Source organism: Budorcas taxicolor, chromosome 18, assembly GCF_023091745.1.
Source record: "Budorcas taxicolor isolate Tak-1 chromosome 18, Takin1.1, whole genome shotgun sequence".
NCBI lineage: Eukaryota > Metazoa > Chordata > Mammalia > Artiodactyla > Bovidae > Budorcas > Budorcas taxicolor.
Window position 1 is genome coordinate 27266438 of NC_068927.1, and position 25568 is coordinate 27292005.

At 54.5% G+C, this 25568-nt stretch overlaps 1 protein-coding gene across 1 annotated transcript; it reads left to right on the plus strand.

Moving 5' to 3' along the window:
* Nucleotides 1-307: 307 nt before the first annotated feature.
* ADGRG1 (adhesion G protein-coupled receptor G1) lies at nt 308-23650 on the plus strand. Its single transcript, XM_052655546.1, has 14 exons — nt 308-434; nt 9476-9565; nt 10122-10544; nt 12128-12260; nt 12810-12957; nt 13382-13513; nt 14108-14224; nt 14439-14484; nt 14744-14847; nt 15580-15698; nt 17687-17955; nt 19257-19365; nt 20402-20670; nt 22226-23650. The coding sequence occupies exons 1-14, from the start codon at nt 308-310 to the stop codon at nt 22354-22356; spliced, it is 2217 nt and encodes a 738-aa protein (XP_052511506.1). The 3' UTR covers nt 22357-23650.
* The last annotated feature ends 1918 nt before the right edge of the window (nt 23651-25568 follow it).

Below are 25568 nucleotides of genomic sequence, written 5' to 3' on the forward strand. Positions count from 1 at the left end.
TCTGTGCCTCCACCGACCTTCCCTGGAGGGAGCTGAAACCTCAGGCTTACCCTGGCCCCCAGCTCCTGTTGGGGAGGATGCCTGGCTGTGTGTCCGGTTTGCCCCTCAGCCAGGGATCTGGGACCCGGAGGAGGAGAAAAGAAAGTGAGGGCTGGCAGCTGACCTTGGGAATGCTAAGGGGTCCTATGCTTCAAAGGTGGGCATTCTGCCAAGTCCCCAGAGAACTGAAACACAGCCCCCCAAAAATGAACAGGGAGGTAACTGGGCTGACCTTGTATGCCTGGCCTTGGCCAGTCTGGGAACACAGATGCAGAAGGGAAACTGCAGCCAGACGGCTGAGGTCCATCTGTGGTTTGAGAGGGAAGATAGGCTGGGCAGGAGGATGAGATGGCCAGCGCTGTTTTCCTCTCCGCTCGCTGTCAGCCTGGAGGTAAGCCCTTCCCTTCCCTAGAAGCAACCTGGGGCTCTGGTTTATGAAAAAGACAGATGGGGGGACAGGGATCTTGTCACCTCCTCAGTAGAGGAGGAAGCTGAGGCCCAAAGAGGGGACTGGGTGCTACAAAGGTCCTAGGACCAGTTAGGTGTGGCGCTAGTTCAGGACCCTATGGGCTTCTCTGATGTCTCAGGTGGTAAAGAATCTGCCTGCAATGCAGGAGACCCAGGTTCAATCCTTGGGTTAGGAAGATCCACTGGAGACGGGAATGGCAACCCACTCTAGTATTCTTGCCTAGGAAATCCCATGGACAGAGGAGCCTGGCAGGCTACAGTCCGTGGTGTCCCAAAGAGTGGGATGTAACTGAGCGATTAACACACACGTGTGTCTAACTCCTGCCACCCCCACTCTGGGAGTGTGCATTCCCTGGGCAGGTGCTGACTGGCGAGGGCCCTGAGGCCCAGCTTCAGCTGCTCCTTGTGGGGAGGGCTGTGGGGAGCCCTGCATGTGGGTTGCAGGCTGCCCCAGGGGCATGGGGCTGTGCAGGGCTGGCGCCACTGTCCCAGGACTGCTCATGACAGGTCCTGCTGTCTGAACACCACCCCTAAACTGGGCCAGACCCAGACCTTCCTAATCCCTCCCCTTCTCTGAGGTTCTAGATTTTTTCCATCCTCACTCAGATTCCAAAAAGGTTGTGATTCTCAGCTTCTGAGAGCTCTTGCCTCCCCATCACTTTTCTCTCTTTCTTTTCCTCTCTCTGCTCCTCCCTCATTCCCTTTCAGTCTCAGCATTCCAAGTGTCTGCTGCTTGAGGTGACTGCGGTTGACTTTAATGGCAATCCAGAAACACGGCTGGCACTGCCCCTTTCTCCAAGGGCTGGTGCTGCCGGCCAAAGGGAGGTGCGATGGGGCTGCCATTACCCCAGGTTCCCCCAGGACCTCTGGCCTGGAAGTGTCAAAGATGGTGATGAGTCGCCCTGGGGAACATCACAGCCTAAATGGCTCCTGTAGCCCATCTCCTGCTAGTTAATGGCCTTTGGGACAGCTCAGAGGGGAGGGGAGGGGAGGCAGCTGGAGGCTGGGAGGGGGAATGCTGACAGTTTTCTTATCTGTGTGGTGTCAAGATTTCCGAGCGCTCCTCTTTTCACATTGGTAACAGGTGTTCTGCAAAAAAAAAAAAACAAAAAGCTCGCACCATCACACTGGGCTGGGAAACTAAGCCCAAGCAAGCTCTGTGGATTTTCTTTCTGCAGGACTTATCAGAGCCTTTGATATGTTAATTCATATGACCAAGTAGGACCTGCAGTATTTCTCTAGCTTGGGAACTAGTGCTTCTTAGGGAGGAACTTCCCTGTCGCTCATATAGTAAAAAATCTGCTTGCAGTACAGGAGACCTGGGTTCGATCCCTGGGTCAGGAAGATCCTCTGGAGAAAGGAATGGCAACCCACTCCAGTGTTCTTGCCTGGAGAATCCCATGGACAGAGGAGCCTGATGGGCTACAGTCCATGGGCTTGCAAAGAGTCAGACATGACTAAGTGACTAAACACACACAGCTTCTTAGGAAGTGCTTGGCAAAGTTACCTCATGGTAAAGTCAGGGAGATAGTTCCAGAGAAGGGAAGGAAAGGGCTCTGGTGACCGTAATGGCTGAAATCACAGGCTTTGAGGTTTGGTGGACTAAAGTCTGAATCCTGGCTTGGCTACTTACTTGCCTGGGCATCACTTAGCCTTTTTGGATTTCCATTTCCTTTTTACGTTGGGGCAATAATAGTATTTGCTTTATAGAGTTAAGGTGGGATTGAATGATCATTTGTGAAAAGTGCCTTGCGCAGTTTTGGGCACCAAGTGAGTGATCGCTAAATGGGAACTGTCATCTCCTGCTTCCCTTCTTGGATTCCAGCTCCTTTTTGCTGTGCCAGCTAGACCTCTGTTTATTCCCACTCGCCGTCTGCTGTTCTGCCAGGCACTGCGAGGCTGGAGTGCAGGGCAGTCGGGGGAGGATGTGGAGGCTGAAGGCCAGTGTATGGTCCAGGATCCCACTGGGGTCTGGTGGGGGCACCTCCTTTGTTTGTCGAGTACATGGCGTTTCTAAGTTAGACCTTTACAGATATGGCACAAGGTTGGCATCCAGGGGGGAGGACCGGTGTGTGCAGAGGTTTGGAGGAGAGAACACTCAAGCCCAGGCTCATCTCTCGTAATGGTGTGTTGGCCTCTGAGGCCTCTTGAGTAAACACTCTGATTGCAGATAAAGCAGGTGGCAGGGTGGGTGGCTCTGGATAAACTGGCTCTCGGGGGAACCCGGCGCCCTCTCATCTGGGCAGGTGCCCCTCTCCTGCCCTTCCTCGGTCTCCCCCCAGGGCCGGGGCTCGTCTGGGCATGCGGAGGGAGCCGTGGCCCGGGCACCTGCTGGACAGAAGCCATGGGGCGGCGGGGCCCACGCTGGTGGGGCAGGACTCCAGAATGTGGGACTCATCCTGGGCAGTGAGCCGGCAAGGCCTTGGCACCCGCCGGCCTCCGGGAGGCAGGCAGCTAGCTTAATTTTTATTCTTTTTAATTGTAGAAAAATTCCTGGAACCTGAAGTCACTCTGTTTTCCCTGGCCAGGCCAGAACACCCTTCCTGGGGGGAGTTCTGTGTGGCCACCTAGCTTGGGCTTCAGTCCCCCAGCCTGTGACTGAGAGCAGGGTGAGATGGGCTCCATGTTTGCAAGCAGTGCCCCCTGGAGCCCTGGGCTCTGCTGAGGGGCTGGGAGCCCGGCTGAGAGTGAGGCGTGGTCGGGGGTCCCGCCGGGGTCTGGTGGGGGCACTGCCTTTGTTTGTCGGGTACATGGTGTTTCTAAGTTAGACTGCATTTATGAGAGTTTGGAAAGGGCTGGTGGAGGGTCCTCTCAGCCCCCCACCCCACCCCCTCTGCTCTGCTCTAACGTCCCTCCTCGCTCCCCTACACACCCGCACACAAGAGCATGCACACCTCATGTGTCCTTCCCTCAAGGACTTCATGCTCACCCACCCCTCTCTTGGCCAAACCCTTCTCTCCTAAGGCCCTCTGTCCAGGGCTGGGGGAGGGGGAGCCAGCATCTCCATGTTGTCCCCCGTCTGTTGTCCCCACCGCCCCCGACCCTGACCAGCAGCTGAAGATGAGGGCTGGAGCTGGGAAGCTGGGCTGGGTCTTCCCACTGCTGGCTCTCCCTGCAGGAGGGCAGGACCAGGCTCACACCTGGAGACCCGCTGGGGCAGGGGCTATCCTCCCCCCACACCCCCCTGCTCCCAGCTGTGCTTAAAGGTCCCAGGCACCCTGATAAATGCTAGGTGAGCCACCCAGGACTGTGATTCATCCTCACCACCACTGAGGTGGAGACGAGACGCCACGGGGGAGGCAAGCTGCCCTGGCTCCTGTCCAGAGCGAACCATTTACCACCCAAGTGATCTGGGGCCAGGCCCCACCCACCTCTGACTCTGTAAGACAGGGCTCCTGGTGGTATCCCAGCCTTGTAAGCCAGTGGTTCTATGCCCGCAGAGTGTTGGTCAATGGGCTGCCTGGTCAAGCTGGACTCCCAAGCCCCACACGAGACCTGGAGCATCTGCCCCTCACACGCCATTATTGTTTAGTCACTCAGTGCAGCTCTTTTGTGACCCCACGGACTGTAGCCCACCAAGCGCCTCTGTCCCTGGGATTTCCCAGGGAAGAATACTAGAGTGGGCTGCCGTTTCCTTCTCCAGGGAATCTTCCCAACTCAGGGATCCAACCCGAGGCTCCTGCCCCATCTTCTGCATGGCAGGTGGATTCTTTACCGCTAAGCCCCTCACATATATTCTATCACAAAACGTTTATGTATCCCTGACAGTACCCTGTATGTATATGTGCACGTGTTTTCATCCTAATGTTACTGCTCTCCTGGCAAAAAAAAAAAAAAAAAAAAAAAGGAAAAAAAAATTGGGAAAAAAACCCATCAAGCTCATAGCAGCTACTGGGTAAAAATTCCCCACTACCTCTGATTTGCTGAATGAAGAAAAAAATCTTTTGTGCTATTTTCAGAGATACTGAATGTCCGTGTGGAGGGATCTGTGATAATGCATTTCAGTGAACTTCCTGGGGTGGTTCTGACCCATCGTGGGTTTGGGCACCTCTGATGTGAACTCCTCATGGCAAAGGTGGGCATATAGGGTTGAGCATAGGCTGTGGACTGCCCCCTTCCCCACCACACCAGAACACAGAAGTTAATTCTGATGGCAGTTAGGGAAAGCTTCAAGGGGAGGGCGTGTCTTCACTGAGTTTAGAAAGATGAGTTGGGTCATGGAAAGAGGGAGGCGATCCAGGCAAAGAGGCTGGTCGGGGGATGGATAAGCCTGCGGTCCACGCGTGTGTTACTGGCAGGAGAATGCCTGGGGGCCTAGGTCATCTTCCTGGGGAGGTGCCTGCCTGGGAAGGGTTAACCCCAGAGCCACCAAGGTCCTGTCCACTCAACTTCCACCTCTGTCCTCCGAGGAAATGGGTTTTCCAGGGGCCTGGACTGGGCCAGCAGTGACTCGTGGCTCTAAACGGATGGCAGAGGAAGTGAGTCAGGCCTCAGGGGAGAAAGTGAGCCATGAGTCCCCTGCCCGTTACCCTCTCCCCCGCCGTGAGGATGGGCAGGGCTGGGCCTGCACTGGAGCCGGGGCATCTCCTCCTGGGCCCAGCCAGCCCGAGGGATGGGCAGCCGGGAGTCTTAGCTTAGATGAGCCCTGGCCCCTCCGCTCTGCCTTGATCCTTGGGGACTCTGTGATGGTGGCCCCCATTGTGTCAAACTGGGCCAGATTGTTATGTTCTCTGCATGTGTTTACGGAAGGCCTGAGGTCAAGGGCAGCTGCTCTAGAAGGGGCGGGTGGGGGAGGGGCCTCTACTGGGGACTCGGCCCCCTAAATTCTCTCTCCCAGGCTGGAGTTATCTGCACAGCCTGTGGTCTTGGCTGCCACCCACCCACCATTTCTCTCTCCTTTTGTTTGGGGGTCTCCCCAAACCAGAGGAGCAAGAATCTCTAGAAACTATTGGCTCCAGCTCTCCAAGGAGTTCTCTAGAATGACACTGAGGTCCGTGTCTTAGCTCCACCGGTGGGGAAGCTTACAACATCCACCGCCCTAGTCTCAGTTTTCTGATCTGTAAAATGGCAAAACAGCAGGACCGGCCTCACAGGGTGGCTCTGAGGACCTCATGAGAGTGTAGATGGTGCCCCCGTCCAGCCCTCCTTTCCCTCAGAGGCTTCTGGGGACCGGCTCAAGTCCGTGCTGTGAGGTGGGAAGTTTTCTGGGTGGGGTTTCAGTCTTCCCAGAAAGGAAATTTCATGCTCGAAGAATTTCCGGTTGAGGTGCTTTGGAAGTTGAGCTGGGGCCCACGAGGGGGTGACGTGGAGGGTGGGAGGGAAGATGTAGGAGTAGGGACCTGTGACGGGCCCAGGGGGCTGGGTGAGGGGCAGGCGTGAGCTGGTCAGGAAGGATACAGAGGTACTGAGCCGACACCTGTGGCACCTGCCTTGTGCATATTCCTGCTCTAAATCCTCTATAGATACCAATTCATTTAATTCTCACAATGACCTTTGCGATAGTCTTGATTTTTACACCTATTTACAGATGACAAAAGTGAGGCCCAGAGAAGGTGAGTAGTCCAGAGACACATGGCCATTGAGTAGAGGAATTGATATTTAAACCCAGTCTGGCTCCAGAGTCTACTCTACTAAGGATGGGTTAAAGGAAACCAGGCAGTTCCTCCCCCTCAAATTCCAAGAAAGTCTATAAGGCTAGAGTGGCTGTTCAAGCAGCCAGGGTAGAGTGGGGATGACCAGGAATGTCAGAGCATGCCATTGACCCCTATCTGTTGGAATCATGGCATTTCACAAGTGCAGCCTCACTTGTATCCCTCTGGTGATGGGAACCTCATTCCCTCTTTCTGCTTTTTTGTTCTTGAAGAGATCAGCCCAGGAAGATAAATGAAAACAGATGACTCTGCCCTGTCCTAGGTACTGTTTACTGATAGTGGTAATTCACTTTTTTTTTTTTCTTTCTTTTTTTGGTAACTCACTTTGAAAGTCAGTGGGCCAGAGAGATACTTGGATTCTAGCCAGCTCCATCCTTGCTTGCTGTGTAAGGTCAGGAAATCACTGGCCCTCTCTGGGCCTTGAATGCAAATGCCATAATGAAGAACTGGGGCCATATTTGCAAAGTGATCTGTGAACTCTGAGTTCACAGGTATAAAGCGAAAGTCAAAATAGGGGTTAGGGAGTTGCCTGGAGGAGATGTGGTTTGTATTGGGGATCAGGTATAGACAGTGATAGGGACTGGCAGAAAGGAGGAGGAAAGAGAAGGGGTCCAGCAGAGGCATACTTCTGTCCCCAGATGCTGGGTTTCCTCCCACTGTTCTAGAGTGACAGTTTCAAAAGGAGTCCAAATTGGAGACACTGCTTTAGAAAGATCCTCGGTGTTCTCCTTACTTCAAGTGATAAATCCTTCACTCCCCCTAAAAATAAAAAACGAAAACACCAAAACCCAAAAGGAACCAAAATGCTCCAAGAGAATGCAGAGTGAAACCTTAAAAATCACAATTTAGGAAATAGCAGCCATTCCCCCAAAGACTTCCACTTCCTTCTTCTCTGGGGTCTTGCGATGTCACCAGGGCAGGGTGATGAACCCAGCTGACCAACGATTAGACTGACCAGACCCAAGAAATTAGGGTTCTGTTACATATGTTGGGATACTGGAGACTGGCTTGAGGGGGCCAGGTCTGTTCAGTGAATTCCTGTCTGGGCCACCCCTTCATTTAATGCTGCCCTCAAATAGTTCATCTAAAAGTTACTTCCTCCTGGAAGCCCTCCTGGGTTCCCCCAAATCAAAGTCCTCACATGCCCCATGGATGCCAGGCTTCCTTTTGTCTGGCTTGTAGCAGATGACTGCATCTGTCACCACAGACATATGCAGCTCCCCACAGGATGAGGGTGTCTGTTCATGACTGCACCCAGCTCAGTCACTGGGCCAGATGGCCGTGGGGTGGGCCAAGCCACCCGGCATCTCTCTGTGAGTACCAGGAACGGAGGTTCCCTGCCAGGCACTACAGTCCTGATCAGGCAGGGAAAGCCCTTGGCCTCTGGAACAATTAAATGGGCAAGCCATTTAATTCCTTGGATCTCAGGTTCCCTATCTGTGAAATGGGTCAAATCCTAGGGCCTATTTCACAGGGTTGGAATGAGGATTAGCATAGATGTAGGGGTGAGGAAGCTGGGTCAACACAGGCTGGCAGATAGTGGGTACTCAGCTAACAGAGGCTGGGGGAGTGACCCATTCTACACCAGGAGAGGGCTGAGGGGACCTGAATCCTCCCCAGCTTGGACCATACTGTTTCTCCCTGCCAAACTGGGACGTCCCTCTGCCTTTCCAGCTGCCTTGGGAGCTCCCCCTGGTGGCCATACCAGGAAGTGCCTCTCTCCTCCAGCCCCTGTAGAAGGCGCTGTGACCCCACTGATCCTTCACTCCAATACCCCTGCGGCCCGGCTGCCCAGTAACCTCTGTGAACACTGAACACGGGCCTGTGCACAGAGATGGATCAGGAGCTCCCTGTGGAGGAGGGGTGCACCGTCCTGTACCTTCCAGAGCTGGTAACAGGAGACCCTGGCTGGAGGCGGGAACCAAAGGAGTCGAGGACCGACTGTAAAGGGGGTTGAGGAAGACTTCCTGAAGAAGGTGTCCTCTGAGCTGGGTCTTAGGGGTCATTATGGTGAGGTTCTTGGAGGAGAGCCCTGAGAACGTCCTTTTCCTTGCCTTCTGAAGGCCCGGAGGCGGCAGGGTGGGGTGGTTCCTAGTGATGCTACCCTGATTACCCCATCACTGCTGGGTTTGGAAGGGAGGTACTATTATTAGTCCTGTTTTCCCTGACTTACACAGGGTTATGCAGCAAGCCAGAGGTGGAGCTGGGACTTAAACTCAGTCACTGCCTTTTTTTTTTTTATTTTTAAATTTATTTTATTGAAGAATAGTTGATTTACAACATTGTGTTAATTTCTTCTTATAGCAAAGTGATTCCGTTATACAGTGCTTATATATTCTTTTCATATTCTTTTCCATTATGGTTGATCACAGGATATTGAATATAGTTCGCTGTGCTATACGGTAGGACCTTGCTTTTCATGCATTCTGTATGTAATAGTTTATATCAGCTCACCCCAAGCTCCCCATCTATCCCTCCCACACCCCTCTACTCTGGGCAATCACAAGTCTGTTCTCTATGTCTGTGAGTCTGGTTTTGCCTTGTAGATGTGTTCACTGGTGTCATAGTGTAGATCTCACATATAACTGATGTCATACTGTCCTGGACTTTCTGTGACTTGCTCCGCTTGGTGTGATCATCTTTAATCCGTTCATGTTGCTGCAGGGAGCATGATTTCATTCTTTCTTACGGCCAAGTAGGATTTCACTGCATGTATGTACCACATCTTTACTCATTCTTCTGCTGATGGAAGAATAGGTTGTTTCCACGTTTTGGCTATTGTGAATGGTGCTGCTATGAACCTAGGGGTGCATATATCTTTTTGAATTATAGTTTTGTCCAGGCATATGCCCAGGAGTGGGATTGCTGGATTATATGACAACTCTGTTTTTAATTTTCTGAGGAACCTCCACACTGTTCTCCATAGTGGCTGCACCAGTTTACATTGCCACCAACAGTGTAGGAGGGTTCCCTTTTCTTCACACCTTGCCCAGGATTTGCTATTTGTAGGCTTTTTAATGATGGCCATTCTGACCTGTGTGAGACACCTCATTGTAGTTTTGATTTTCATTTCTCTAGTAATTAGCAATGCGGAGCATCTTTTCACATGCCTATTGGTCATCTGTGTGTCTTCTTTCGGCCACTGCCTCCTGATACTCCGCTCCTGGCAGCTCTGGGGGAGGTCCACGGACTGTTTCCACACATGCCTCCCTGCCTCGCATCCCACATCCATACTACCCTGGTTTGTCCCTCTGTAGGGCTGGCAATCACCCTGGGAGTCAGGACCTCGGCTAACACTCCTGGCCTCTTTCAAGCAGTGATGTCTCAGGTGCCCTGGGGGAGGAAGATGACTGCCCAGGTGCTGCTGCAGATGCCATTGTTCCTGCTGGGTCTCTTCCTGGTTCCAGGTAGGTTTTCCTGGAGGTGCCTTGGGACTTCTGTTAAAATGCCATCCTTGTATTAAGGACTAGCACATCCGCTAACCCCTTTGGGCAGGCACACGGCTGCAAATACAGCATAGCAAGTAGATAGTACCTTGGAAAAAAGATAGAGTCTCCCCTTCATCCTGTCAAGTGCAGCCCCCCTGCCCCACCCAGTACACAGCTTGGGGTGGGTTTTGGCCCCACCCACCCCTGCAGCCAGAGCACCCTTGTGCAGTGCACAGCCTGCGCTGCTGTCTGTAGCAGGCATGGCCTCGTGAAATATTTTATTGCTATTTAAAATATTATTTTACCTTTGAAAGTTTTTTCTTTTCTTTCTTTCTTTTTTTTTTTAACTGATTTTGAGTTTGTTCTTTTCCTGTTTTTAAGCCAACCATCTTGGAGCAGGGTAGATTCATATTTTTGGAGACCCTTTGAAGTAGGTCCTTGGAATGTGTGTGGGTCCCAGGCACCAGGTTGCTGCGTTCTGGGCCCAGGGCCTGCCTCCAGCCCAGAGTCTCACCTGCAGTCTCTGCCCCCTCAGGTGCCCGTGGCGGGGGCCCCCGGGAAGACTTCCGCTTCTGCGGCCAGCGGAACCAGACGCAGAACAGCAGCCTCCATTATAAGCAGGCGACCCAGCTCCACATCTCCATCAGGAACTCCGAGGAGGCCCTCGCCATCCACGCCCCCTTCCCTGGAGCCCGCTCGGCTTCTTGGCCATTCCCTCACCGCATGGGCCTCTACCACTTCTGCCTCTACTGGAACCGCCACGCAGGGAGACTGCATCTCCGCTACGGCAGGACGGACTTCCTGCTGAGTGACCAAGCCCTTGACCTCCTGTGCTTCCGGCATCAGGAGGAGACCCTGGCCCCGGGGCCCCCACTGTTTGCCACCTCAGTCAGCTCCTGGTGGAGCCCCCAGAACACGAGTCTGCCCAGTGCGGCCAGCTTCATCTTCTCCTTCCACAGTAAGGCGACTTCCAGACAGCAGGAAGGGTTTGGTCCAAGGCCTGGAAACTGGAAAAGCAACGTGCACGGGGGCTGGGGGCAGGGGGCTTAAAGCGGGCTGGGCTGCCTGTCATGTCATGGAGTTGGGGGGGGCTCTGTTCACAGGCAATGGGGACTCAGGGAAGGTGTCTGAGGAGTGGAAGAGTGTGATGCAAGGTGTGTTCATGGGAAGACAGGGGTGAGGGAGGAGGGGTGAAGCCCCATCCTGCGACTGCAGTGTAGGTGCAGGTAAAGGAAAACAAGAGATGAACAGGCTGGGAGCAGAGAGAACGGAGAGACGGAACTAGAGGTCAGGAGCCGGAGGAAAAATTCTGCTTCGTTAGCCTCATCTAGACTGTTTATCCCCATTTCACAGAAGAGAAACTGAGGCTCAGAGAGGCACAAAGTTGCAAGAGTAACGAGTAAGAGAGGGAGCCAGATTTGAACCCAGCAGCTGATTGGCTTGGGGCTGGGAGACAGGAAGAGAGGTCAAAGGTCAGGAAGTGGCAAGGCTAGAGGCCGACAGTGAGGTGTGCAGGCTGTCTTCTGGCTGAGATGTGACAGGTGTGGCCTGGCCACTGCCTTCTATTCAGTGCAGAGTGGAGGCAAGGAGGAGGGGCTGACCAGAAGGAGCTGGAGGCTTTACCTGGGGTCCAGGATTTCCCTGATTCTGGTTCCTTTCAGGCAGCTCCAGTTTGGGGCAGGGCTCCCAAGAGAGGGGGCACAGGGCTTTGAATATGTTAGCATCTCCAGGCCCATGGAAATGCTAAGGGGTGGTGGGGGTGGGGTGGGGAGAGGGATGGAGGGGCCAGAGCTGGGGCAGGTGGGGGCAGGTAGCTGGGGGTCCCCGCTCCAGGCCCGGATTCTGCCCCAACCTGGGAGGGTTTAGGGCAAAGTCAGGAACAGCTGTAAATTGGCCTCCTGCAGAGGAGATCTGGCCTGGTCTTATTTGGTCTGTAGAGAGTTTTTGGAAAACATGAGCCAGAGGTTTCAAATGACTGAAAAATCGGGCTTTCTACCTTAAAAATTCAGATGTGACCACAGGGCCTGCCTTATTTGATGGCATAGGGCCTGCCCTCTCCCGCTATGTCCCTATTTCCATCTGCCGACTTTATCAGAGTTCCATCTAACCCCTGGAGATGCCTGAGTCTGCAGCCCTTGGGTGCAGGGCACCCCGGGTGGAGGCCCTGGAGCCACCACAGAAGCCCCCCACCCGCCAGCTCCTCCTGAAGGAGGCCTGGCTGGTCCTGGGGAACTGGCCCTCCCAGCTCCCTCTGTGTGGTCAGAAGGATGCCTGGGGTAGGGGTAAGGGTGGTCTAGCCCACTCTCCTGGGGCTGGAGTTTCTGGGAGCTCCGTATGACAGAGCCCCGTCTGGCTGGCTACATCTCTGAGTGACCTGGGGGAGTCTACCCCACTACCTGGAGCCTCAGTTTCCTGTTCTGTAAAATGGGGACAGAAGCTGTCAGAGTCACAGGGGGAGTAATTGAGAGTGTGATGAGTATGGTCTGAGTGTGGAACCTCATTCAACAGCCTTTGGTGAGTCTGTCCGTCCCTCTCCCCCAGATCCCCCCAACAAGGCCTCCCACAATGCCTCGGTGGACGTATGTGAGCTGAAAAGGGACCTCCAGCGGCTCAGCCAGTTTCTGAAGCATCCCCAGAAGACCTCAAGGAGGCCCCCCTTCACCCCCATGGGCCAGTAAGTGTGGGTCTGCAGCATATAGGGGTAAGGAGGAGGCTCCTCCAGACCCGGGCAAGGCAGGGATTTGGAGTGGGAGACCGTGGCGACCTCCCCTTGGTCTCCATCTCGATTCGGTCCCACAGGCCAAGCCCCCTCTCCTGCCTGAGTCGGAAAAAAAGTCTCTCTTACCAGCACCCAAGCCCTCCTCTCCACCAATAAGGAAAAAGGACTGACCCATTTTACAGCTCAGCAGACTGAGGCTGACTGCTGGGTAGGGCTGCCCAGCAGCACAAAGTGGGTCGGTCCAGGCAGAACTGGACCCAGAGCCTGGTGGCTGAGTCTGAGGATAGGACCCCACCCCGCTCCTTTCCTGTTTGCGCTGAGGCCCCAGTTTCCTCCGCACCCCCCCCCGCCCCCCCCGCAGGTCATTCTGTTGGGCCCCACACTCTTTCCTGTGTATCAGCCTGAGTCGCCTCTCTGCTCCCTCCATCTTCCTGCCTGCTGGACTACCTGGATCCACCCCTCACCCCCAGCAGTCATCTCCGCCTCTCTCTCCTGTGCTTCCAGGCAGCTGCAGAGCCTGGAGTCGAAGCTGGCCTCTGTGAACTTCACAGGGGACGCTGTGTCCTTCGAGGAGGAGCGGGTCAACGCCACAGTGTGGAAGCTCCAGCCCACCTTCAGCCCGCAGGACCTGCACATCCACTCCCGGCGGGAGGTCAGGGGTCAGGATTGGTAGCCAAGGCAGGAAGCAGATGTAGAGGCTGCAAGCGCTCCCTCCCCACACCCCCCTATCCCCCCACTTTTCCCCTCAACCCCCTACCCTTCCCCTCACCCCCTGACCCTTCATATCCCCCAGCATACCAAGGGGCTATAGGCAGGGTCAGTGTCTGACACCCAGACACCAGAATAAACATGATTCTCCCAGGCCCTTATCCCCTGGGCTCTAACCACAAGACTCCCTAGCCAGCACTGGTGCCGAGGAAAGGAGGAGTGAGCAGGGTTGTTGTGAGTCTGGCCTGGCTTCGTGAAGAAGGTAGGCTTAGAGATGGCAGCGTGCAGGAAGGCATATGCTGGGGGGACATGGCGGGGACCTGGAGGTCCACTTCTGGCTGAGCCCCAGCGGGTCCTCTGGTCTGCAGGAGGAGCAGAGCGAGATCCTGGAGTACTCGGTGCTGCTGCCCAGCGTGCTCTTCCAGAAGACCAAGGGCAAGAGGCAGGAAGCTGAGAAGAGACTCCTCTTGGTGGACTTCAGCAGCCAAGCTCTGTTCCAGGTACGGGGTGGTTGTTCTTGTGCCCTCCCTTGGGGGAAGCAGCTTCTGTCTGACAGAGAGATGGAAGGTAGGTATGGAAGGTAGTCCTCGCCTCCAAAAGTCTTTGTAAAGTCAGAAATCAGATGGCAACGTGCATGACATTTAGAGCTGCTGCTGCTGCTGCTAAGTCGCATCAGTCGTGTTTGACTCTGTGCAACCCCATAGACGGCAGCCCACCAGGCTCCTCTGTCCCTGGGATTCTCTAGGCAAGAATACTGGAGTGGGTTGCCATCTCCTTCTCCAATGCATGAAAGTGAAAAGTGAAAGTGAAGTCGCTCAGTCGTTTCCGACTCTTAGCAACCCCATTGACTGCAGCCTACCAGGCTCCTCCGTCCATGGGATTCTCTAGGCAAGAGTACTGAAGTGGGTTGCCATGCTGGGAAAGGTCTAAATGGTGTTATTCTTACTATGGTGTAAATGACTACCCATGCAAGAATTGCTTCCTGAGGGAGACTCAAAATCTGGGAGCAGTGTACTGGGCAGAGACAAGAGTGTACTCTTCTTCTCAGTCCTGAGCCCTCTCCCTCCCCTCTCCTCCATACCCCATATATCTAGGACAAGAATTCTAGCCAGGTCTTGGGAGAGAAGGTCTTGGGTATTGTTGTGCAGAACACCAAAGTAGCCAACCTCTCGGAGCCCGTGGTGCTCACCTTCCAGCACCAGCCACAGCCGGTGAGTGTGAGCCAAGCAACCCAGGGGACAAGGGTCCCTGTTTGCCCATGTGCTCCCATCCCTCCTCTTTTCTGAAAGAAAACTGATTGACTGGCTGAGGGCCCTGGCCAGTCAGGTCAAAATAGAGTGGAGCCCTGGCACTGGCTCCCTCAGCCCGGTGGGGAAGGAGCAGACTGCCACAGGCACCTCCCCCGCTTCTTTCTTGTCCCTACAGAAGAACGTGACTCTGCAGTGTGTATTCTGGGTTGAAGACCTGACATGTGAGTGTGGAGGGGGCTCTGAGCTGGGCAGGGACCTGGAGGCAGGTAGTGGGGGCCCTAGAGGGTGAGGTACATGGAGTTAATCAAAGAGGGCTTCCTGGAGGAAGGTGGCTTTGAAGAAAGAGTGATGGCAGGTTAGGGACCTGCTGAGGGAAGCAAAAGCTCAGAAGGGGGATGCAGTCATGCATTTGTGGGGTACTAGGGATGACAGTGGGGGTGCTGAGCTTGGTCTCAGAGCCTCATGCTGGCCCTTCCTCAGCGAGCAGCCCGGGGAGCTGGAGCGATGCGGGGTGTGAGACCATCAGGAGAGAGACACAGACGTCCTGCCGCTGCAACCACCTGACCTACTTTGCAGTGCTGATGGTACATGACCCCCTCCTGCCCCATTGCCGCCGCTTCTCACACATACGGCATTCATTCCTCACAAGCCTCAAGCTGACTCCTGTTGTTGTCCCATTTTATCGATAAGGAAACTGTGGCTCAGAGAGGTTAGGCAATTTACTCAAGGTCACACAGCTAGTAGTAAGTAAAAGGTCTCTGAAGTCCTTGCTCTTTATCCCCCAATTTGGGTGCCTGATACAAATGCAGGTTCCTGGTCCTAACCTGGATTCTGATTCTAAAGGGCTGGGGTGGGGACAGGACTGTGTTTCTATAGAAACTTCCAGGGGATACTGAGGCCCAATGCAGAGACCTTGTGGTGGACTTCAGTACCTCCCCCAAGATCTCTGTGTCCTACATTCATTCTCCCAGAATTTTAGGACCCAGCATCCGAGGGACCAGCGTGATCCTCTGGTGTTCTCTGGGTATCGGGAGCTCACTCCCTCCCAGGAGACTTATTTCTGGGTTGAGTGTTCTAGAAACAGTTAGTGCCAGGACAGAAAAGGGGTTCTCTGGTGGAGGCCGCTGGACCTTGGTGGGGACGGGGATCCATATGAGAATGTGGTGAAAAACTGCACTCATGGGACCCCACTCTGCTCCGCTGGGGGGGCAAGAGTGGCTCACAAATGCCCAAGGTCCTCCAGGGACCACGGGTTAGCCCCCCATGTGGGCACAGCCTCAGCACAGAGGCCAATCCCGACCTGCCCTGTGGCGCAGGTCGCCTCCGTGGAGGTGGACGCCGTGCACAAGCACTACCTGAGTCTCCTCTCCTACGTGGGCTGCGTCCTCTCCGCCCTGGCCTGCGTCCTCACCATTGCCGCCTACCTCTGCTCCAGGTAGGGCCTGGGGCTGAGAGGGAAAGGGGAAGACGGGAGAGCCTCCATTCCCGGCCCCCGAGCTGAGACCACACAGTCAGGGAGACCCACCCTGGAGACGGGCCTGACTGACCCTGACGTGTGTGTGTGTGTGGTTTGTGGGAGCCCTGGGAGATTCAGCTGACCTTCCCTCCTCAGATCTGTGGTGTTTGGGTAACATTGCACTGACAGCTTATGTTAGCTGCCAATATTTAAAATCAGGCGAGTTGACGTAAGAATCTAGATGCCTGTCTTTGAAGGACCAGATGTGATTCCACTGGGCACATACAGTAATATGATGATGCTGGTGATGATAATGGTGAACAATTACATCAAGCTTCCCACATGCCACACCCTGTTCTTTTTTTTTTTTTGAGCATATAGAATACATTCCTTTATTTTAAAAATCCCATTGTTTCCCTCTATTTTAAATGCATTTCAATACTTTATTTGCTTAAAGGCTACTCAAAGATTTGCAAATTTTTTTAGTGCAATTTTTTTCTTTTTAAAAAATTTATTTATTTTAATTGGAGGCTAATTACTTTACAATATTGTAGTGATTTTTGCCATACATTGACATGAATCAGCCATGGGCACACCCTGTTCTAAGTGCTTTATATACATGAACTAGGTTCATCCTCACAAGGGTCCTGTGAAAGAGTGCTCAGAGAGGGTAAGTGACCTGACTGAGATCACACAGCACGGAAGTGGCAAAAGCAGGCTTGAACCAAAGCTGGCAGGCTCCAGACCCACAAGGTCCGTTACTGAGCTGTCTGGCAGTGGCCTCTGTGGACAGGAAGAGCCTCCAGGGTTCTCCCCAGCCCTGATTCCCTGGTGTCTGTTTTGAGGCCCGGCTTCCTGGCTCCATGGAGGAACCCTAGTCATTTGGGTGCCTGAGGAGAGAAGAGGTTACCTCTGGCAGAGTAAAGAATGCCTCCCCCACCCTCAGACAAGCTTGTGTGTGGGGTCTGGATTGTCAGAGCTGGGCTTGGCCTAAACTGAAGTCCGCCTGCAGTTGGGGCCTGGAGCCATTGCGGTAGAGGGGAGACAGCCTCGGTTCTGGAGTGGCACTGGGAGTCTGCTCACTGTCCTCGTGGGGAGGAGGGGAGGGTGCAGCCGTGGGCAGGCACGGTCACAGATGCGCACGCTGTGGGCTGGAGTCGGTGTTGAAGAGAGACGGCTGGCAGGCTTAGTGGAGGGCCAGGAGTGGGGGCACAAGGCCCCCAGCACTTACCCACTGATCACAAAAGTGCCCCCGAACACAGGGACGGGAACCCTTCAGGACTGAGCATCTTATCTGTGCTGGGTGCTTTATTTCAGTGTAACCCTCATCGCGCCCTTGAGGGGGGCCAGTCCTCCCACTTCACAGATGAGTAAACTGAGGGTGAGGCGGTAGGGCCAGCCAATTGTGGTGCCTTGTGTTAGGGGCACAGCAGGCGTGGAAATCCAGGATGGCAGGTGTTCTGCACCCTCTGGGACAGGCAGTGGGTGATGCCAGGCAGGGCACACTGGGGGCAGAAAGGCTGACAGTGCCCTGGACCACATAGTATCTCGGGATGGGGGCAGGGCAGGCACACACGCAGACTCAAGGGCACAGGCGCACACAGCCTGTGCTCAGAGAGGTACAGTTGTGCAGACAGACATGGAACGTGGGTGGCGTGGATTCTCCAAAACAGCAAAAATTCCGGTTTTTCCCTTCTGACTTTGGGAGCATCTGGTTGATGGTCGTGTCTGTGTTGATTGGAGCATCTATGCCTAGCTGAGGCTGCTGTTCAATGCACACACAGTGCCCGAGCCTGTGGGTGCTGGATACAGGGTAGGTGCAGAGGGACAGGTGGGCAAGAGCCTGGCTGCAGCCACAAGAGTAGGATAGGAAGCGTGTGTGTGTGTGTGTGTGTGTAGTCTGGGAAGGCTGCCTGGAGAAGGGGACCATCAGAGTGAGCCTGTCTGCCCACCCCCCACCTGTGCAGGAGGAAGTCTAGGGATTATACCATCAAGGTGCACATGAATCTGCTGCTGGCCGTCTTCCTGCTGGACGTGAGCTTCCTGCTCAGTGAGCCGGTGGCCTTGGCAGGCTCCGAGGCTGCCTGCCGTGCCAGCGCCATCTTCCTGCACTTCTCTCTGCTCGCCTGCCTCTCCTGGATGGGCCTCGAGGGCTACAACCTCTACCGACTTGTGGTCGAGGTCTTCGGCACCTATGTCCCAGGCTACCTGCTCAAGCTGAGCATCGTGGGCTGGGGTAAGTTAGTGGAGGGGGTTTGTGGGTTCCCCCCAGACCGGCCTCTTCCCCTTGGCCTTTGACAAAAGGTGGGCACTTTGTCCCACTTCTCTACCTACAATTATTCCCTCACTGCTTCCTTCAATCACCCATCCTCAGGGGTTCTTTGCCTTTGCTGGATCAAGGTCCTCTTTAGGAGGATGAGGTGATGAGCCCTGTCTCCAGTAAATGCTTACATATTCTCTTCATCTCTGTTTTACAGGTAGGGTTTGCAGACAGAGCCGCCATGTGCGGATGTGCAGGTTGGGCACTGCTCAAAGGCGCCCAGTCGTGGATGAGTGGGCTGTAATCCAGCCCCACATAATGCGTCCAGGCTGGTGGTGGCCCAGACTGTGCATCCCGATGAACCTCAGATAACAGATTCCCAATGGCTCTGGCGTTTGTTCTTAGCCAATAGCAACCCAATTCACCTACAGCCCGGCCTCTCTTTTGTCAGACCCAAGGCCTAGAGGCACACACCACAAGTCCTTTTGATCACTGCACAGGCCCATCAACCTCCACATGTCCCTGATCCCAGCTTGCTGCTCCTCCCATATTTTTCATTTGGCTCCTTTTTGGTTCTCATCATCGATCTATATGAAATTCCTTCAGAGTTGGCTGTTCGTCAAAATCCAGGTGTTTAATGGTGGGCAACCCCTTCCAGGGAGCTCTCAGTCTCCACCTCATGGACAGAGTCAAGGCCCAGAATAGACATCCCACTGGAGCATAACTCTAGATGTCCCCCATTGAGCTCTCCTCCACCCCACCAATGTCTGCTTCTTCCCTTTCTCCTGTGACATCCAGCCCCCTAGCAGGGACCTGCTGGCCCTTTCCCTCAGGGCCTTCCAGGATGGCGAGGGGGCAGGGGTTAGGTTAGGGGAGATAGGCCCCCCTCTGGGAAACCAGGAGCTTCCCTTCATAGCTCAGTTGGTAAAAAATCTGCCTGCAATGCAGAAGACCCAGGTTCAATCTCTGGTTCAGGAAGATCCCCTGGAGAAGGAAATGGCAACCCACTCCAGTATTCTTGCCTGGGAAATCCCATGGACAGAAGAGCCTGGCAGGCTACAGTCTGTGGGGTCACAAGAGTTGGACACGACTTGGGAAAGCAGAACTGGAATAGAGAAGGAGGGTCCAAGCTTGGAGGACTTGCCCCAGGTGGAGCTGGCTGGGCTCTGGGAGCACAGGTCTCAGAGGGCACGTGAGAGGAGGAGGGCTCACCAGAGGGAAGGGAAGGGCAGACCTGGGAAGGTGGGAGAGGGAGCTCCCTGCATTGCTGTCCACAGGCTTCCCCGCTTTCCTGGTGATGCTGGTGGCGCTGGTGGACGTGAACAACTATGGTCACATCATCCTTGCTGTGCACAAGACCCCTGAGAGCGTCATCTACCCTTCCATGTGAGTGGCTGTGCAGTGAGGGCAGGAGTGTGGTCCTCATGGCACAGAAGTCAGAGCAGCCTGGGCCCAGGTCGCACTGACCAGGAGACTCTTGGGTGACGGGTGCTGGAGGTACTGGCCTGGCCTTGGCTGGAGCTCTGGGCTAAGAGTGATGCTTCTCTCCAGGAGGGTGAGGACAGGCCTGGATCTGCCACTCACTTGCCAGATAACTTTGCGCAGGTCCTGGCCCCCCTCTGGGCCTCAGTTTCCCAACTTGTGTGTGGCGTCTGAGCTGGAGCAGATGAACCTCTAGCATGTTCCTTTGCTGCACACGTCTATCTCCCTCCCCATGGAAAGATGGAAAGGCTGAGACCCAGAGAAGGCAGGGATCCACACCACCCTGCTCAAAGGTACCCAACCAGGAGATGAATGGGGCTGAAATCCAGTCCTACATCCAGCTAATTCACCCAGGCTGGTGGTGGCCTGGCCTGTGAGTCCCTCTGAACCTAGACTAGAATCCAGAGCTCCTGAGCCCTAGGCTAGGAAGGAATCCTTTCCATTCCTTCAGTGTTTTAAAAATTTCAGTCTTTTGCATCATAGTCTTCTGATTTTTGCCTTACCTGTATCATCCATATTATTATTGTTTTATTTTTTCTTTAAATCTTCTGGCTTGTTAAATGTATTTTTTAAGTCATATTACACATAAATGGGAAATAAGCATTACTTGTCATAAACAGTAAAAAGTCATGAAAGGAACAAGATAACCCTGCTACTAAATTCTTGATGAAAGTGGTGATCCTAAGTCTGACTCTTTTTGAAAAGGGAGACTAGCAAGTGTTAAAAGTGTTAAAAACACATTCGCTCCAAACTGAGCCTTTCTCTTGACTGTAGAGAAGGAATATAGGATAGTTGGAAGAAGAGTGACTTTTTGGCCCTTGAATCAGTAGTGTCTAAAGTAACTGCCCTGTAACTGGGGCTCACCATGGTGCTTGCCCACGGCCCAGGAAGCACCATGTGAGCCCGGCCTTGCCCTGAGCCTTTGTACGCTTGCCCACAGGTGCTGGATCCGGGACTCCTTGGTCAGCCATGTCACCAACCTGGGCCTCTTCAGCCTGGTGTTTCTGTTCAACACGGCCATGCTGGGCACCATGGTGGTGCAGATCCTGCGGCTGCGCCCGCATGCCCAGAAGTGGCCCCACGTGCTGACCCTGCTGGGCCTCAGTCTGGTCCTTGGCCTGCCCTGGGCCTTGGTCTTCTTCTCCTTTGCTTCTGGCACCTTCCAGCTTGTCGTCCTCTACTTCTTCAGCATCATCACCTCCTTCCAAGGTAGGTGTGGAGAAGACCCCAGACCCTGGCCCAGGAAGGGTGCCCATACATAGAGAACAGGCCACGGATGAGATGACCCAGATGACCTGAAGCCTCCCCTTCTCTGGGCCTCAACCTTCCCGTTCATAAAGTGGGGGCCTCTGGGCCACAGTTGACAAGTCTCTATTTGTACAGTAGGTACTGATGTGTACCTATTCTGTGTAGACTCTATGTTAAGCCCTGGTGCTCCAGCTGTGAACTAGCCAGGCAAGAAGCCTTGCTCCACAGAGCTCATCTCTAGTGGGGAAGACCAAGTGTGGCCCCGAAGACCGAGGGCCACAGGCATCAAACGGCATCTGGGAGAGGAAGGAAGTAATAGTGGGCAAGGTGATAGACAGTCTGAGCCTGCTGGGGGACACTTGGAGGGGGAGGCCCCTCCGTTTAGGAGACATCCGGAGGCAACAGAAGGATCCAGCCATGGATCCAGGGTAGCCTTCACTTCACCTCCCTCATGCCCCACCCCCGTTGCACGGGGACCCCATGGAGGCCTCGCCTTCCCTGTTTTCCTGCCCAAGTCCTCCTCCTACCCAGCACGGTGAAAAACAAAGGTGGATCTCTCCACCCACGGAGAGATCAAGGGTCCCATTACTCCAAGGGTGTTTCTCGGACCAGCAGCAGCAGCATCAGGAGCTTACTGCAGACGCCGCCTCTGGCCCGCCCCAGGCCTGCTGAGTCAGAGTGCTCGTTATAGATGCCCAGGTGCTCCTTAGAGGCTGAGGAGATCTGCTCTAGGGCTGGAGCACTCCAGGCAGAGGGAGAAGCGTGATCAAATGTCCTGAGGCCAGAAGTAGGGTGTGTGTTGGAGGAACCCTGAGGAGGAGCTGCGTAAGGGGTAGTGAGCTTGGGGGGAGACGGGGAGGAGGTGAGGGGGGAGGAGCAGAGGGGCTGGATCGTGGGGCCCTGGCTTAATGCCATGAGGGTCTGTCTCTGCTCTACCTGCACCCCTCTGCCCTCACCCCCCAACATCACACACACACACACACCTTTGTTTTTCACTACGTTGGGTAGGGAGGAGGGCTTGGGCAGGAAAACAGGGAAAGCAAAGTCTTCATGGAGTTCCCGTGCAATGGTGTGAGGGAGGTGAGCCTTTGTTTTCTTATCTGTGAAGTAAAGGGGACTCTGTAAGGATGCCGATCAATTCACGCATTTACTGAGCTATTGCTTAATCACAGTAGTATTATTTCGGGAAAAATAACATCACCTGGTACTTAAGCAGTGGCTCCAGAGCCCGACCACTGCTGCTGGACTCCTGGCTCAGCCAAGCCCCTTATCTCCCTGGGCCTCAGTCTCCCTGTTTGTAAAACAGAATGGTAATAACGAGGCCTGGTCTCAAGGGACCTGGAGAGACTAAAGTGAGATGATACACAGAGCGTTGCCCAGTGCCTGGCGCAGAGTCGGTACTCCTGAGATTGAGTCTGTGAGGGGGGTGTGGGCAGACATGGGTCAGAGTGGAAGGGAGTGGTATTGGGGGTGCTGCCCCCAGCCTCTGAGCCCTGTACCCCCTTGCTGCCCACAGGCTTCCTCATTTTCCTCTGGTACTGGTCCATGCGCCTGCAGGCGCAGGGTGGGCCCTCACCTCTGAAGAGCAACTCGGACAGTGCCAGGCTCCCCATCAGCTCGGGCAGCACCTCGTCCAGCCGCATCTAGGCCGCCAGCGCACCCCACCGGTGTGAAGAAGCAGAGTCACCTGTCTTTCTTCACTGCTGCCTGCGCCCCCTGCAGCCAGGCCCGGCCCTGAGTGGGCCATCTGAAGACTTGAGAAGGCCCGAGGACCTTGGAGGGGTGGGGCTGTTGCCATGGCAGCCAGAAATTCCCAGGCTGGGCCTTCTGACTACTTGCCTCTTGGGTCCATCTCAGGGGGCCCAGGAGTGGGACTGAAGGCTGGTCTTAATGCACCACCACTGGACCGGCCCTTGTAGCTGGGGGTTGGGAGTCTGCGGGACTTGAACCTGGGAGGCTGGCGGCACCCTTGGTCCTGTGCCCTCGCCTTGTCTCTGGTGATCACCATGAGGGTACTCTGTAGCCCCAGGCATTTTAACCTAAGGATGGCACGCAGGGAAAATGAGTTGAGGCAGAGCTTTGAGCCAGACCCCCGGAGGAGCACAGCCTCCCTACCTCTGAGCCCAGGGCCCTCCCCCTTTGTCAGCCTCCCCAGCCTTCCCTCTCCCTTCTTGTTCCTCCCTTCCTCTCCTAAGACCTCCCTAGCCTTCCACTCACAGCCCCAGGGGCCCTGATTCCAACCCTGGACTTTGGGCAGTGGTTCCCAAGAGCTGCCTGGTGCCTGCTGTAAACCTTTATTTACTGTGTGGGCCTTTGCCTGCCCCTGACTCAGGCTTAGTAGAAACATTTCTGGGCTGGGCTAGGTCCGTCTTTCCATCTGGGCCTCTCCAATGCTGCATCACCCTTGCTCACCACTGCCAAGCCCACACCTCACAGGGGCCCACAGCTTCTCCCGAAGCCCTCTTGCCTCACGAACTATGGGACATCGCAGTCAAAAATCGTTTCCACCCTAGCCCTCCAAAGACTGAGACACGCCTCCCCTGATGATGCTGGTAGAGCCTGATGTGCCCCTTAGCGCCCCCTGCAGGCAGTTTTAATCACACCGCAGCCACTCACAGTTAATTCTGTTGGACACGAATGGCCAGACCAGCTCGTTCCCCGTTGTGAGTTCTCAGTCTAGTATGGGAACCATGCACAAACACGAGAACTCTTAGAGCTGCAGGCACAGGGTTGGGGGAGCCATCACTCCTCGCTGGGATTCCAGGAAGACTTCCTGCAGGAGAGCAACATTTGACCTGGCTCTCAGACTCAAAGATGGGGAGGATTTCCTTTGTAATTACCAGTCCATTTGTCTTTTGATATTAAAAAGAAGTATGTGTTCATTGTAGAGAATTTGGAAGCTGTAGAAGAGTGCACAGAAGGAAATAAAAGTCAGTTGTTGTCACCTAACCAACAAATGCAAACATTTTGGGGCGTTTCCTCCTGAACTTTGTTCTGTGCTTCTAGTAAGAGTCACTGATGGGGGTGGGGCAGGGGGCACAATAGAGAAACGTGAACAGGAGAAGACGGCATGTGTAAAAGAAATCTATTGGAAATGTTATCAGGGCAAGGGGGAGGAGAAATGGCAACTGGGTGTCAGCACTGGGGAGGCAGTGGCAAGTGGTGGGGTCAATGGGGAACTGAAGGTTACGAGCCTCACGCGGAGGGTGCAGCTGCTACTCAGCTCGAGCCAATCACCACCTTGCAAGAATGAGGGCCCATGTAGCCAGACCACACTGCCTTTTATGAGGAGAAATCCAGATTGTGCTGGTGTAAAATCCCCTGATTTAAAAAACTTGACTAGGGACTTCCCTGGTGGTCCAGTGGCTAAGGCTCCGCACTCCCAGTGCAGGGGACCCAGGTTTGATCCCTGGTCAGGGAACTAGACCCCATGTGCCTCAACTAAAAAAAATCCCCCATGCTGCTACTAAAGATGCCACTTGCCACAACAATCAAAGATCGTCAATCAAAGATCAGAACCCGCGTGCAGCAACTAAGACTTGGTGCAGCCACACAATTAAATAAAAATAATAAATATGAAAAAAGAAAAAAACCCCTTAGCTAATCCAAAATATTCACCAGTCAAAGAAATCACATTTGAGGGCTGAATTCAACCCTTGGCTGGTCACGGGACGTATGTAACCAGTTTACTGACCGGTGTGCAGTGGATGGGCTGCAGGAATAAACTGATTGGATAAAGTGAATTATCCAATAAATTGAATAAACTGATTCTCTCCCATCACTGCCTTCTACCTTGTCCCGTCAAGTCTCCCCTCTCTGTCCTGTGGCACAGGTGAGGCAGGTCAAATAGCTTCTCATCCCCCCTTCAGTTTCCGGAAGCAATCTTGTTTGATCACGGCTCTTTGTGTCTAAAGGTCCAGTGTAGCTCTAGTCCTGGCCCGCATCTGAGCTTTCCATCCCTGCAGTCTCCTCCCTCCTGTCCTGGCTGCTCCAGGAGGAACATGGGCTTGGGAAACAGGCACGGTCTCCAGAGATGGATAGGAAGTGGGGTGAAGGGCCCTGGCAGCCAGGGATGGGCCGGCAGTGATGTCACAGGCTTGAATGTGGGATATCTGGGGACCTGCCCAGACCCACTTCCATCGGCCCCTGCCTCTGCCCTTCTCCAAGTGGTGGGCTCCTCTTGTGCCCCAGCCCCTGAAGGCAGAGGACAGACCTCCTCCCCCATTCCGTTGTCCCAACTGCACATCTGGGTGGGATGCACAGAGATCGGGGCCATCTCCCCTTCGTGGACCTCTCTGGGGGTCTCTCAGACCAACATTACTTGGCTAGACCTTAGGAAACACCTCCAGCCATCCTCAGGGAGGGCAGGAAGGGTGACCCAGCCCCTTCCCCCCGGCCGGTAGCACTCCCCTCAAACAAATCCTCCCACTCCAAAGGACTCTCTTGAGCACCTAGTGTCTGTTTCCGGGGCCAGCTCAGGTAGCAGGGACCAGGTTTCTGGTCGGATCTCATCCTCTCGTGACAGCCCTGAACGGGCCATCTGACGGCTCTGCAGTACTCCTCAACCCAGATGGTTCTTATCACACTCATCTCTGGGCTGTGGGACTTTGGACAATAGGACCCCTGGTCCCACCAGGCTTGTTTCCCCCTTTGTGTGGGAAATGGGCTGGCATAGCCAGGAGGTGAGTTGGCTGGGCCTGTCCAGAGTACCGGAGGCCTCGAACCAGGAGACTCCAAACCTGGAGCCGTTTGGACAAGCTGAGGATGGGAGACGGTTGAAGCAGGGATGTGTTCCTGGGAATCCCCAGGGCTCTGAGCGGCTCCATGCTCAGCTCCAGCCCCCGTTGGGCCTAGGAGAG